Source organism: Nematolebias whitei, chromosome 8 (genome assembly GCF_014905685.2).
Source record: "Nematolebias whitei isolate Nwh7 chromosome 8, NemWhi1, whole genome shotgun sequence".
NCBI classification, from domain to species: Eukaryota; Metazoa; Chordata; class Actinopteri; order Cyprinodontiformes; family Rivulidae; genus Nematolebias; species Nematolebias whitei.
The window spans coordinates 9,588,444-9,603,699 of record NC_056505.1 but is presented as its reverse complement, the minus strand read 5'-3'; the positions used below and the strand labels follow the sequence as shown (position 1 = coordinate 9,603,699).

The window sequence follows — 15,256 nt, the reverse complement described above, 5'->3', positions numbered from 1 at the left end:
CCTTATTGTACTTCATAGATGAAATGAGTATTTACATAAAAATGCTTTATATGCTTTTAGAATGGTTAAAAAAAATTAAAAAGCTACATCTTTTTTTGTGTGCGTGACATCTTTCACATGTCTGAGGAGCTTAAAACTCTGAGATTAAAGTTAAAAAACTTGTTTTCCTGTAAAATAGTTTAAAAGTGTTGAGTTTTTTTTAAGTTCTTCTTTGACTAAAAAGTTGGCAATGTGAGCTTGCACACTAAAAGTGTTGTGCAGGTTGTTTTTAGACATTTTTCAAGAACGTTATTAGTAAAAGATGCCTCTAATTTATGAGTAGATTGATACACTTTAAGATAGAAACAAAAACCCAACTAAAAAACTTCCTGAATCTGCTTCTGACACTTTGTCTTGATATCGCCTGAAGAAACAGTACATTGAACTGGAGGATGCCAGCTATGAGCAAACCTGCAGAAGATGGAGGTTCCTTCTCATCGAAGGTCATCAGCATGGTGTTTATCCTCCTGCTGCTTGACCTGCTGGGGTTCACTCTGATTCTGCCTCTGCTGCCCTCCATCCTGGATCATTATGCACAAACAGGGGTTGGTGGATTTTTCTGACGCGTTTTAAAAACAGATGTGCATCTCACGCACAAAAAAATATGAAAATGAGGATTAACTAAAGAACACAACAGTCATGTGAAACAGTAAAAAGTGTTTTACTGAGTTAGAGAAATATAGTTTAGCTGCTATTTAAAAAAAAAAAAAAGTGATTTCTGTGTTCAGTCTTGTTTGAACAAAAGAACTTTTGTGTGAAGATTTTCCTCCATAAAAACTGTAACTATCTTCTGAGATTGGATTAGCCGGTCTGCATGCCGACTCATCCCGAGCCCCTCTCTGGTCGAGTCCTGGTTTTGATGGTTTTGTGTTTCTTTCGGGGTCAGGATGTCACGTACCAGTCTCTGCAGAGTGTTGTGGACTGGTTCAGGGAGGCTGTTGGGATTCCTTTGGAAAAGAAATACAACTCTGTTCTTTTTGGAGGTTTGTTGGATTATTTTTTATTTTTTTTACCATGAAGTGGAAAGAAAGGGGGAATGGTTTAAAGTTTATTGCTTCGTATTTTCCCTTTCAGGTTTGATCGGGTCGCTGTTCTCTTTGCTGCAGTTCTTGTCGTCGCCCGTGACGGGGGCTCTGTCGGACCGCCACGGCAGGCGACCCCTCCTCATTCTCACCACCGTGAGTACAACTTTAAGCCGTAAACCTCTTCGTGCTTTCACGCTATAAAGTAACACAAATATTTCTAGTTGGCGATGCGGTGGACTCATCGTGAGTCAGCGCTGATTCATCCACGTTTAATGAAGTGTTTGGTTCTCAGTTGGGGCTGATCTCCTCCTATGCGGTCTGGGCTGTTTCCCGGAGCTTCAACATGTTCCTTTTGTTTCGGGTAATTGGGGGGATTTGTAAGGGCAACGTCAGCCTCTGCACTGCCATCGTGGCTGACCTGCCGTGTCCGAAAGCTCGGAACAGAGGAATGGTAAGCACGTCTGTCACGCTCGTCTCGCCACTGTAAACATCCTTTATTTGTGTTTAATGCAACTTGTTCTGTTTCGTATTACTGTGGCCAGGCGATGATCGGTGTTGCCTTTTCTTTGGGCTTCACGTTTGGACCCCTGATGGGAGCCTACTTTGCCATGAACTCCAGAACAACAGAAAATGTTTTCTACCAAACTCCGGCTCTGCTCGCCTTGGCCTTCAGTGTCGCCGATCTGCTTTTTATTTGGCTGATGCTGCCCGAGACGTTAAAGGAAGCAAAGGTTCGTTTATGGCAGCATTCCTCCTTTGTAAACAAGAACAACGTAAAGAAACACGTTTGAGGAAGCAGATGTAGTTTATGATGGTTTTTGGCAGCTCTTTCAGAAAAGTTGGAGAGCTTTGTGGAAATTAACATTAACATTTGCGTGTTTGCAATTTGTTTAATATTAAACATCGCGTGAGCGGATTAATCAGAGCAAAATGGAGACATTCACTGAAGGCACAAACTTTTTTAACTTTAAGGGGAAATATCACACACAAACAGGCAGTTTTAATTTAAATTTAAATATTTACGTTGCTCTCATTATTATTGTTGTCATTTACCGTAGTAGAGTAATATTGTCGTCAAAGTTGCATTAACAAACTTTTGTTGCTTTTTTTTTTTTTTGCACGAGTCATTTCTGTTTAGTGCAGTTCATCTAAAGTTGGGGTCACGACCCCACCGTGGGTCGTGAAACACCAACCGAGGGGGTTTGAGAAGATCTACAGAAATTCAAATATATTTAAAAATGATTACCGCTAATGCTTTTAACATTAAAAGTTATAAAGGAATAAAAAAATGATAATCATAAATGATTAACTGTTGACAAGAATTTGAGTTCAATGGTTAATTAGTGATAGTTGTACCTAAACTCCACGTCTTTTATTTTAAGGGTTGAGAACCAAAACATTTGGGAATAATCAAAGTAGAGCAGCAACAAGGAGACCGGTATCTGAAATACATAATATATAATATATTACTTTTAAATTTATTTATTTTTAACCTTTATTTGACCACACAAGGCATTAAAAGCAATTTCCTATTTACAGCGTCGGCCTGGCAAGTGCAGAAGGTGCTTGAAAGAGTAAAGGAAAGAACAATACAAAAATAAACAATAAAGAAATGAAATAATCAATAAAAACAAGCAATAATACAAACACTAATGACATTAAACACTAATAATACAACACTTTAATGTGTCTGTCTGACCCTGACCTGTTTCGGACCTTAATTATTGGTATTTTTATACCTCTCCGTTATTTTTATATTCTCTATTATTTTTTATCTCTTGTGCATGTCCCTTTGTATTGAAACTCTGGCACAACAATTTCCTGCCGGATCAATAAAGTTCTTATCTTAAAACGTATTAATAGAAATTAAATAATCAAAAGCTCATCAGTCAACACAACACAAAACTGATTTTTCCCCCAAACAGCTTCCTCCAAAGTGGAACAAACCAGTTATGTTGGTGCTAAAATGGTGTCTTTGGTGCGCCCCCTCCTCCGGTGCCAGCCCTCTTCCTCGCTGACAGTCATATCAAACCGGTTCAAAACCAAAAAAAAGTCCATGCTCAATAATCCAGATATACAATCCAACAATTTTTAGTCAGGTCATCTGGACAGTTTCTTTTTTTTGCTGAAACGTTTCGCCTTTCATCCAGAAGGCTTCTTCAGTCAAGGAAATACACAACACACTATGTGTAAGAGACTTTATCACATCACCTGCAGTGGAGTCGATGGTATATACAATTGTATCATCAGCATATAGGTGAATATCATTTATAAATAAAAAAAAAGAGTTGGACCAAGAATTGAACCTTGGGGCACACCTGATGAGACGGGGAGAAAATGTGAAAACTAAGGATCAACCTTTACTTGCTGTGACAAAGATCATTCAAAAGATCATTTGAAAACCATGTATGTGTCTGGCCATTTCGATACAGTCTAATCTCTAATAGGAAGGTGTGATCTACAGAGTGGAAGGTTTTAGCAAGGTCAAGGTCATTGCTGCACAATGCCGTTTAGAATTTAACACAGATGCTATGTCATTGAGAAGTTTTAAAATAGCTGTGATACAGCCATACCCTGCATGGAGGCCAGATTGGACACGGAACAGAACCTTGACTTCCTCTAATGATTTATCTCAGGTTGGTGTGAATGTAAAACTTTGACCTTCCAGCACACCTGAAGCTCTCTTTATGAAAATGGTATTTGTAAAACTAATGTAGTTATGTAAAAAAAAAAACTAATACTTTGTGGTGATTATTTATTGCCTAATAAAAGCAACTTCCTGGACTCTAATAAGGAGGATTCTATTTCAGGAAGTTCCTGGTGTGGGTCCAAAGAAAGAAAAACACGCCCTGCAATCCTCTGTTTGGTGATTCATCTTCTGCGGAGCTAACAGGCTTAGACGTTTACAAACGAAGCACCTGACAAAACAACCTGTTTTGTTCTGGAATGCGCTTAGTTTACTAAAAAACAAACGAAACAAACACAGACCATCAACTTCAGTTTAACTGGACATCATCAGAATCGAACACTTTAAATGTCCTGAAAACAGAAACTAAGCGCACAATAACTGAACAGAAGTTAAAGAAGTTTGTTTTTATAAAAAGTTCACATTCACTTTGAAATATCATCAAAATCACAAACATCCATTCACTTTTAAATCTTTAACGATACTTTACACAGATTCAGGGAACTCTGCAGGTCTTTTGGACCTCACAGCTCTGTTTGACCCAGTTGACCCCACACACGTTCTGACCACTGTGTCCACTCTTGGAGTTCCTCAGGGCTCAGTTCTTGGCCTACTATTCTTTCTTTACATGCTTTTACATTGTTTCCCATTGTTGAAACTCAGCTCTACCTACAACTGAAGTGTGGGGATTTATTTTTATTTTTTTCCACCTAAATCATTCTTCTTTCATTTATTAAAACTTTGATGTTTTACATGTCATCACTTAATGATCTTTGTGTCCAGTGGGACCTGCAGTGGCTCTCATGTGGTCCTGGTTAGCCTCAAGCCTCTCATTAATGCGCAGCAACTTTAAATCCCACTCCTTTACTTTAAGTTACTCAGATATATATTTTTTTCATTTACCCTTTATTTATACAGGTAGTCTCATTGAGCCACGAGAACTCATTTTCATCTTCCTCCTCCTCTAATCTTGAATCTTTTAAAGATGGAGTATAAATTTAATGATTTTTTTTTAAACCAAGTCTTGCTTTTGTGTGCTAAACACAATAGATTTTTAATATAAAGCACATTAAGATCTGCCCCACATGCCAAAGCTGTAAACAAAGATGTGACCTCTTGGGTTTCACAGTATGTGCTCAGGATGACTCTCAGCTACTACCACACCAAATATTAGTGCATTATAGAAAAACTGACAGTCATGAGTTGTGCTGCTAATTAACTGTGGTGGCCATCTTGAATTGGGGTAACTTTAGATTTGTAGATGTAATAGTAACGCACCAACACATGTAATAACAGCATTAACCTAAACCTTTTTTCTTGCAGCTAATGTTTAAAAACTGTCTGATAAAATAATCTAGAATCAATATTACTCTGGTAAAGAGTTTAAAATCATTTTCTCCTTTTGGACAGGCTTCATCCTCAGGGTGTGGGGGCTCCTGGGACCTCCTCAGTCCTCTGTCTTTGTTCCACTTTGCTGCTGTGACAAAAACCAAAGATCCGCCTTCACAACACAGTGAGTTCTGGTTCTGCCCGCTCTAACTCAGACATGCATCCTTTTATCCATTCCTATAGCACAGATCCATTCAACCTTTATTTATACTGGTTAGTTCCCAGTGAGCCTCGAGGTCTCATTTACAAGAGAGACCAGTTGACTTTGTTATTCTGTTACAAGCGGTTTGTGTCTTTGCAGGAATGCAGACGCTCCAAGTCTTGGGTCTGGTTTATTTCTGCTACCTCTTCCTGTTCTCTGGTCTGGAGTTCACCCTGAGTTTTCTGACTCACCAGCGCTTCCAGTTTACAAGGTCTGAGCTCAGAGATAAAGCTGCAGATTATATCAGTCATTGGGGAAAAAAAACTTGACCAATTCAGGATGGTTTTATTTCACTAGTATGCAGCAAGGAAAGATGTTCTTCTTCATTGGTGTCATCATGGCTCTAATCCAGGGGGGGTACGCTCGGCGGATCAACCCCGGGCAACAAATAAGCGCCGTTAAGAGGGTAAAAAAAACAACATCTTTTGACATCATAAACAATACTTTTTGTGAAACATCTGCACAAACAACTAAATGAATGAATTTTCTGTTTTAGGCAATGATGACACTGATCCCAGCGTTCCTCCTGATCGGGTTATCGTGGAATATGGTGATGCTTTATGCTGGATTAGCTCTGTACTCATACGGTGAGTCAAAGATGATTTAAACCACGTTTAATGAAAAAAACAACATAAATGCATTAGTTCTGCCTCTAGTCAGGACTAATCTATTTTATACTTGAGAATATACATGAATGGATACAAAATATTAGAATTAAAGCAGCTTTAAAATATTGCAAATTTAATCTAGTACAAAAAGGATCCTCTGACGGCAACGTTTGAAGTAAACTTTAAATTATGTGCCTAATTTTGATTTGTTTAATTAAAGTGTAGTGGCAGAAGAGGAGGTTTAATCAAGACAAATATTTCTCAGTAATATCTGTTAAAAGTTAAAAGTTTATACGATGTAATTACCAAATATGGCCACCAGACTCTTCTCAATAAAAACAAAAACATTTGAGATCATTAGATTGTTCTGCATTTTTATGTGTCGAACTAATCAAGGGATGAGTGACGCCAAGACCAAATCAACTCTGAGAACTTAGTTTCAGTGTTGCCTTGACTAATACGCAGTATAATCTAGAAATAAATCGTACGGATGATACATTAGATACGTTTAAATTATGTTTTTTATTTATCGACGGTGTCGGTTTATTTGTTTTTTATGTTGCAGCGGCCGCAGTAGTCGTGCCCTGCCTGTCGATGCTTGTTTCAGACCACGGTGAGCCTTTAAGTGATTTTCACAGATTATTTATTTCACCATAATCTCCACTGATTCTCTGTGGATTCTCCTTCAGGTTCTGCCAGTCAGAAAGGCACTGTGATGGGAATCCTGCGTAGTTTGGGCGCCCTGGCGAGAGCATTTGGGCCCGTTGTGTCATCCTCTGGTAAAGACGATGTCTGGTGTTTTAAAGATGTATCTATGAAGCTCGTATTTGATTGCTTTTATTTTATTATTATAATTTCTTTCACAGTGTACTGGATTGCCGGAGCGCAGACCTGCTTTCTCCTGACGGCTGCCTCTTTTGTGGTTCCACTTATCCTCCTGAGCAAAATCCAAGCACAAAGCCACAAAAAGACTTTTTAAAAAATAACAATGTTTTGTTGAACCACTGAGAGAACGAGCACAGATTTATCACCGATTCCTTCAGCGTTAATGAGAATTTGTTATTTTTTTCTGGTGGTCAAAAATCATCAAAGAAACAAAATAATGTGAAAAAAAAATCTATGCTGAAATAGAAGAATGAGTTCAGAATATTTTATTGTATGGATAAGAAATGGACAGATATTAAGCTCTTTTTTTTTGCACATTTTACACATGCAAGAGTTGATGAACAACATTTTATATGCATAAAAGTTACATAATTTTATAAGTACTTTACCATTTACTCAGATTGATCATTTTCTAAAGCAGCATTTTATATTTTTCTTGTTGTAAAGACAGTAATTGTATATTTTCCTGCAATAAAAAAGAACAAACGTGTGTTTCATTTATGCTAAACTAAATAAATTCTTCACAAATCCCTACAAAAAGGATAAAATTATGTTTAAAATAATAATACATTTGATATTTTCAGTGCTTGTGTTTTATGCTCTTATCTGTTGCTGTACTTTCATTTACTTTTTCCTCATTTCTGTCATTTATTTTTCCTAAATAACAATCAACTCAGACTGAGTTGTCCCAAAACAGTTTTAGTGGAGGCAAACATTTATATAAAGTTAGATTTTGATCGAAGAATCTGCCATTAAGCTCAGATATCTGACTTGTTAACCCAAATTGTAGGGAGATTCTTTTATCTTCAAAGTTAAAAGCAAATGCATTTTTAAATAACGCTAAAATATAATCAAGATGTGCTCATCGTGGCTCACTTGTTAGGCGTGCTTCAAACCACATAATATATTTATGACTGTAGGCATTTTGAAGATTTAGTAAAAGAAAATGTCCACTAAGATCAGTCCTAAAAGTTTTCATTTTGATTCTGACAAGGTTTCTCCTATTTTTAACACATAAACCTGATGTTAAAAAAAAAAAAGTAAAGCTTTCTTTTAAGAGTTTGATTGGAATGAACAACCAATGTTATTTTACTTAGAAATACTGATGCTTATAACAAAATAAACCTTAAAAAAAGACTAACATTATCCCTTTTAGAATTAGAATCACTATATTGTCTTTGTTTCTGGTGTAACAAAAAAAATGCATTCTTAAAAATGAATTAAAAGCAATAAATAAAATGAATAATGAAAACAATTTAAAATCGGCATGTCATAAAATAAAAAATGAATAAACTAACCACTGTTTATTGAACATTTGATACTGTCAATAGAAATATCAAAGCAAATATGATCTTGTTTTTAGTATTTAACCTTATTTTATATGGCATCTTGCTTTTGACTGTGCTTATAATTTGATTTTAATTGCTTTTTTTGTAGAATTATTGTTGTCTGTACTTTTATCCAAACAGGTCTCTCTTATAAATAAGTCCTCATGACTCAATGCGACTCACCTGGATAAATAAATGTTAAATGAATAGTAGTGGATCAACGACTATGATAAGGTGCTATTTATAAGACTGTTTATTTTGGGAAAAAGACGAAGCGTTTCATCAAAGCAGAATCCGTCCAGAGGACCTGACTCAACGTTGTGTACAGGCTCAGCGTTTTTAAAGTCACTTACACCCCCAGACCACTAGAGGCCGCCATTGTTCCGTTCCTACTAGTGGCTAGCACCCATGCTAATGCTATCATACAGCTTGTGCTCGTCACAGACGATCAGATAAATGCAGCAGTATCGTCGTAATGAAGTGTTTAAGGACACGCACAAGCCCAGGTGAAAAAGCGAAGATGTGGCTGCATTAAAAAAAAAAAAACGCACACACGAACACATAATGGACGAGGTAAGGAAGTTTTTAGCATGTTTTTGTGGGCTAGCTAGAAAGCTAAGTCACGCTCGTACGCAGTTGAGCGAAAGTTAATGTTTACAAACTTTAAACGGGTTACAGACGACGCTGAGAGACTCGAGCAATTTGACCTGAACTAGTTTTTGCATCGAAACACACAGAATTGTTATATTTGTGACGCGTTAGCCAAACGGTTTGTTTTATTTTCGCACACGGCGGGGATTAAAAATGTGGAAGAAGCGGCAGCTTTGAGCACAGTTCTTTAGCTTTGCCTTGTGTTTTTTTTTGTCAGTATGGCGGCCAAAGGTCGTACAAGCTGATTTCAGGTTTTACTCTTTCCAGGAGAGCGAGTTGACATCCTTTACCTCGGTTTCTGATTACAAATATCAGAGGAGACCGAGGAGAGAGGCTGATGATCCTCAAACAGCTTCAGCCCCTCTGATCCTGCCCAATCCATACGTGTCCAACCCAACTTTAACAAGGTTTTGGAATAATAAGAGCAATTTTATTATCTTATGGTCAAAGTCGCCTTTTTGTTCTTCTAATAATGTTTTTGCTAATGGCTTAACACTTGTAGGAACTGGTCAAATTTGATCCCAAAACCACCAGGAAAAGAAGGAGATGGGTCCAGGAGTCATGGCTACAGCAGCCACCGTCCTGTCAGAGAAACCAGTGTCAAAGATCGAGGAAAGGTTTGTGTCATCAGAGCTGAATAAGCCAAATTAAACGGTCGACTAATATTTTGTTTGTTTGTTTTCAGGCATCTAAAAGCCGCATTAACTCTCAGGGAAGGATTGTGGGTAAAAACTCAGTGGATGCGCAGAAAAAAGGTATTCTGTTATACATCAGTCGCTTCTGTTTTACAGCCCAGATCTGGTTCTAGTCTTGTGTGGACCGTTTTCAGGTGTCGAAGGTGTCAGGTCGGCCCCAAACCCTGCAAGGAAGTCGGCACAGACCAACTTTGTCCCGTTTGAAGTGAAAATGGCTGATTTTCCAATACTAGCTGGTGATTTACAGTCGGAAGCGGCTCGATGCACAGCTCAGAAAGAGCGTTTGGGTCCAAGTTATCAAACTGCAAACCCCCAAGCACAACCAACTTCCTGGAAGGTAAACTGTTTTATTAACATGTCTGATGTGAGCTAGTTGGTGCCAAATGCTTGTGCGATTCGGCTCAAGCAACGTCATGCATTTTATTCTAATGTGGTTTGTATTTATTGATTGTTGTTGAGCAGGTCAGGAGAGGAGCCGCAGCACAGAAGGACTGCTTGCAACACCTTACTGATGCTAAAGTCACCACCCCTGTTAGCCCAGCAGGTGGAGTAGAAACAGAGTTAATGCAGCCTTTCCTTTATGAAAATGACAATAATTTTTCACGCTTTATCGTGTTTAAATAGCTCCACCAGTGGTGACATCCTGGGCAAATATTGCCTCCCAGCCTCCAAAAACCCGACCTGTTTTCCCGGACAAGACATTCAGCGGCAGCACCATGCAGGTGGGATTTGGCTTTTTGTTTAAATTGTTCCTTTCTTATTGATCCAAGTTCAGATCTTCACATTTATTATTTCTTTTGAGAAGCGCTTTGTTAATCACTTCAACCAGTGAAGCCAGTCTGTTTCTGCAAGACATTCTGTCTGTGGTGGGAGTTCTTGTTCCCAAATACTGCAGTTATTCTTGAAAGGGAGTGAAGTCTTTCGTCTTATATTTTCAACATCCTAAATTTAACGTTTGAAGTCTTGTGATTAACAAAGGCTGTGAAGCAAACCCAGACAAACGAGAACTTTAGTTTTTGTTTGAAAAGAGATTTATTGTCAAACTAAAATTTGCATACTTGCAACAAATATTTGTGGGGCGGACAATTTCCTGAATCACTAACCGCACAAATTTGTACAGTTGTGTTACATTTTCTTTGAGAAAAATACAGATATTTGTTTCATTTATTGTTGTTTTTTCTATGTTTCTATAAAATTTTTGCCTTTTTTTTTTTTTCTCCCTGCCGTGGGTCGAGGTTGCGTCCCATGAAAAGCAATCTGGTCTTATAAATCAGAGAGACGAACACCACCCACACCAGCCAAGTAACAGTTCTGAAATAATATTCCAGATTAACACAGTTAAATAGGAGAAAAATAGGTCAGCGAAGTAACTCTGAAATCATATAAAAATAAACAACGAATATATTGGATCTACCTGTTGGGATCACTGACTGCACGTTCGGATCCGCTTGACGAACGCAGGTCGTTGAACGATACTGACTCATAACTGTAAATAAGTAAAAAAAAACTGAGGATAAATCTGTAAAAAATAATTTAAAATTCCTCTTAAAATTGCCAGAAATAGTAGAAAAATACACAAAACAAGACATGAGTTCAGTAAATAAGTAATTCACATTATTTATTAGGAGAAACTACTTTGTGGGGTGAATGATTGATTTTTTTATGCCCCACAAATGACCAGCTGCCACTGCTTGTTTGCAAACATCTGTATATGTTTACACCCGTTTTAAGAAGGTTGATATTTAGACTTTATCATGTTGGACACTTCATGCGAGTCCTGAGGAAGGAAGCAACTGAAATGGAAAAAGGAAAAACAACATTTTGACTCGTTTTCCTTCATTAAACCACATTTATTGAGATAATTCAATTATGTATTTGTTACTAGGGACATTGTTGTTTAAGAGCTTTATTTATTTATTGCCGTTTTATGTCTCATCAGACAGAAGACTTTGCTGCAGCGAATGAAGACGGAGCCACAGGAAAGAAAAAACGAAAAAAGAAGAAGAAAGCCAAAGGTGGTGCTGAAGGTGCTGAAGCTGAGTCAGAGGAGCCAATAAATCCTCCAGAACCTCCAAGATTTGAGGTAAAAAAAAAAAAAAAATGTTTACGGTTTTAGAAAGTGCCATATGAAAAGCATCTTTATAAATAATATATAATTATAAATTACATTGTTTCTAAGGATGAAGAGGAGTTTCCCGGCTTGGCTGCTGCTCTAACTGGATCTGATAGGTTAATACTCAGCAGCAAAACAAAGCTTTGCAGTGAGGTAGATTTTATTATTATTTTTTTCCACTGTTAAATTAAAAAAATTGAACAATAATAAAATAATTTTATGATTATTTGTATGCATTAAGGAAAACCAAAAAGAAGTAGGTCAGCCCCCAAACAAGGAAAAAGCTCAGCCCACAGAAGCAGCTAAAAAGGGGCAGGTTTGTGTTTATTGTCAAATCAAATTGACCTTTCATATCATGCTTATGCAAAAATGGTACTAAAAGAGTTGTGTTTGTTGTGCTCACCTGATCATCCAGAAAGCAGAGAAAGTTTCTGGGAAAAAGAGCAAAGTTCCTGTTCAGCTGGATATCGGAAATATGTTGGCAGCCCTGGAAAAGAAGCAACAATCTCAAAAATCCAAGCAGGACACTAAACCCGTTATTCTCTCAGGTTGGTTTCACTATAATAAATTAACACTTGATCGGGATGACATCTGTTTTTAATTGTAAATGACTCTTGTAAATGAGTCCTCGAGGCTCAGTGGGATTTACCTGTCTAAATAAAGGTTGATTGATTGAATTGTAGTTGGTGGAGGACTTCCTGTTGTCCAGAAGCAATCCTCTGCTCTGAAGAAGCCTCATAAGCAGCAGGATAAAATTGCACACAATCCCTTGGACTCGACGAGCCCTTTAGTCAAAAAAGGCAAACAAAGAGAGGTTCCTAAAGCCAAGAAACCTACTCCTCTGAAAAAGGCAAGTGCGCTCACTCGACCTGGAGAACCGGCAACGCACATCGTCTAAAATGTTATTTCTACTGAATCTTCAGGTCATTTTGAAAGAAAGAGAAGAGAGAAAACAAAAACGATTGCTGGAGGAGAGAGGCTCGATGCCTGAAAACGAGTCCGAACTCGCCAACGATGCCGGCGAGGAGCAGAACGACGCCACAGGTCAGAGCAAGCAGCAGGATCGCCTCAAATCGAATTTTATTGAGTCAAAACTGATTTTGTTTCTCTTTTCAGTTTCAGATGATGACAGTTTTACGCCTAAATTTGATGAGGATGCAGAGTTACATGGTGCAAATTCAGTCGAAGAAGAAGAAGCTGCTGAAGAATCTGATAAAGATGAGCCCGTGCAGCCGGAGGCTGAGCTCCAGCAAGCCCCCGTACCTAAAATTCACAGCAGGAAGTTCAGAGAGTAAGGCCCAAATCGTAACTTATCGACTCTTCGTGTTGCTGCTGTTGCAGAAAAAGAAAGCGGTCAGACTCAAAGATGTCTGCTGCTCTTTCTTGTAACGTGTTTCCATGTCAGCTACTGCAGTCAGGTTCTGAGCAAAGACTTGGACGAGTGCGTGACGTCGCTCCTGAAAGAGCTGGTCCGTTTCCAGGATCGTCTGTACCAGAAGGATCCAATGAAGGCCCGAATGAAGAGGCGGATCGTGATGGGGCTTCGAGAGGTCTTGAAGCACCTCAAACTCAAGAAGGTTAAATGTGTCATCATCTCGCCGAACTGCGAGCAGATCCAGTCTAAAGGTACCTCGAGATTAAAGCTGTAGTTTATAAAGACTGAACAGTGAGTGTTTAGAAGTATTTTTAACACGCGTTAAAATACATTAGTTTTATAGTTCAGATCATTTATTTTGTCAAAGAGGAGATATATGGATGCAGTTAGAGAGGACTTTGAGGTAGTTGGAGTGAGGACAGAGTGAGATGGAGGAGGATGACTCACTGTGGAGACCCCAGGAGAAGGAGAAGGATGATATTTACAAGGTGTCAGCTGTTTCTCACTGCAGTATATTTTGGGGCTTCTCACAAAACGTTGTTTTTAGTAGGTTGTAACATTTTGGACTGCATGTGATTCCATAAATGATCAACCATGATTTGCGTCTCTGCCTGCTGCAGTGAACTAACTGGTCTCAGATGAACACACGTATGAATATTAATTTATTACGAGTCACGACCTTTATGGAGGGCGGGCGTCTTTGAATAATTGGTATGGGAAATATGAAAGTTACTACATATCTGACTTATCTTCATTATTAATGTGTGGATTACCATCTATTGTTTAGTTTAAAATACCAAAATTATGATAATAATTTCAATAAATTCAAGTAAAAAACACAATATTTACTTTATTTATGGCTTAAAGAAAGTAGGAAATCCTCACACTTGTAAAATAAATGAATGGAAGAGGGTTATTTTAATTATTTTTTTTACTAACTATAAACTGGAGCAATTTGTCCATTCATTATCTTTTACACGCTTCTTCCTTTTTGGGTCATGGGGGTCGCCGGTGCCCAGTCATCACTGTACGAGAGGCGGAGGACACCCTGGACAGGTCTCCAGTCCATCACAGAGACAAACGAGACAAACAACCATTCACTCTCACACCTGGAGACAATTTAAAGTTACCAATCAGCCTAACGTGCATGTTTTTGGTCTGTGGGTGGAAACCCACGCATGCACGGAGAGAACATGCAAACTCCACCCAGAGAGGCCCCCAGACCGGGATTTGAACCAGAGTAACCTGCTCGCTGAGAGGCAGCAGCTCTACCAACTGCTCCACCGTGCTGCCTGGAGCAGTTTGTTCAAATGTTTTAGTTCTTGTTTTATACAAGATTTTTCAGATTTTAGGTAAAAGATTTCTGGTGTTGAAACAAGTTGTTCCAAGTTAACAGAATAAAAGACACTTGATGTTGTTATGCCTGGTGCTGTTAAGCCGGTATTGATCAACTCTGATTGAAAATCAGTTGGAAACTGTTTTGATTTGTGATGGGAAAACGGCACCATGAGGGCGTCTTATTGCCAAAAGGGAAAAAAAAAATGGAAATAAATATATTTTTATTTTCAGATTTAAGTTCAGTGGAAATAAGACTCGGTGTCATTAATGTGTACATATTCAACAGCGGGAGAAATGTCTATACGTGAACGTGGCAAAGCTTCGTGTTGATAGAAAAACTCGTCTTCCCAGGTGGCCTGGACGAGGCGCTCCACACCATTATCAGCATGTGTCGTGAACAAGGTGTACCCTTCGTGTTTGCACTTTCCAGGAAAGCTCTGGGCCGCTGTGTCAACAAGGCTGTGCCCGTGAGCCTGGTGGGCATCTTTAACTACGACGGTGCACAGGTCAGGGTTCTGTTCGGCAGACATGCTGAATAAAATCAAACCAATAAATATATAGCTTCTTTTTTTATGAGATGAAACATTTTGTTGCTCACAGGACTACTATCACAAGATGATCGAGTTGTCTTCAGAGGCCAGCAGAGCGTACGAGGTGAAGCTGTCGGGCCAGGCTGACCCAGAGATGGACCCGAACACAGAACCACCACCGTCGAACGAATTTGCTGAGGAACCCACGCCCGAGCCCGACGAGCCCGAGTACAGTAAGTTCCTCCTGTCAACACCTGGTTGATGTACAGTAGTCCCTCGTTTATCGCGGGGGATCCGTACCCTGAAGACTCGCGATAAGTGAAAGTGAAAAACCGCAAATTAAGAATATATATATATATATATATATATATATATATATATATATATATATA

At 38.5% G+C, this 15,256-nt stretch overlaps 2 protein-coding genes across 2 annotated transcripts in view; both read left to right on the top strand.

The window, feature by feature from the left end:
- Positions 1-440: 440 nt before the first annotated feature.
- On the top strand, positions 441-7,158 carry mfsd10 (major facilitator superfamily domain containing 10). The gene is made up of 12 exons (XM_037680249.1): positions 441-584; positions 926-1,022; positions 1,114-1,217; positions 1,357-1,515; positions 1,607-1,795; positions 5,161-5,263; positions 5,441-5,552; positions 5,639-5,747; positions 5,838-5,928; positions 6,515-6,562; positions 6,639-6,728; positions 6,816-7,158. The coding sequence occupies exons 1-12, from the start codon at positions 441-443 to the stop codon at positions 6,926-6,928; spliced, it is 1,359 nt and encodes a 452-aa protein (XP_037536177.1). The 3' UTR covers positions 6,929-7,158.
- Positions 7,159-8,555: 1,397 nt separating this feature from the next.
- Positions 8,556-15,256, top strand: part of LOC119413838 (selenocysteine insertion sequence-binding protein 2) — a 10,884-nt gene continuing 4,183 nt past the window's right edge. Inside the window, exons 1-17 of the mRNA XM_037680902.1 lie at positions 8,556-8,735; positions 9,081-9,220; positions 9,316-9,430; positions 9,499-9,568; positions 9,643-9,845; positions 9,971-10,052; positions 10,133-10,230; positions 11,448-11,591; positions 11,688-11,774; positions 11,863-11,937; positions 12,037-12,169; positions 12,305-12,471; positions 12,545-12,665; positions 12,738-12,912; positions 13,027-13,247; positions 14,686-14,840; positions 14,935-15,097. Coding sequence (XP_037536830.1) covers positions 8,727-8,735; positions 9,081-9,220; positions 9,316-9,430; positions 9,499-9,568; positions 9,643-9,845; positions 9,971-10,052; positions 10,133-10,230; positions 11,448-11,591; positions 11,688-11,774; positions 11,863-11,937; positions 12,037-12,169; positions 12,305-12,471; positions 12,545-12,665; positions 12,738-12,912; positions 13,027-13,247; positions 14,686-14,840; positions 14,935-15,097 — 2,158 coding nt within the window. The 5' untranslated portion in view covers positions 8,556-8,726. The remainder of the gene's footprint in view (positions 8,736-9,080; positions 9,221-9,315; positions 9,431-9,498; positions 9,569-9,642; positions 9,846-9,970; positions 10,053-10,132; positions 10,231-11,447; positions 11,592-11,687; positions 11,775-11,862; positions 11,938-12,036; positions 12,170-12,304; positions 12,472-12,544; positions 12,666-12,737; positions 12,913-13,026; positions 13,248-14,685; positions 14,841-14,934; positions 15,098-15,256) is intronic.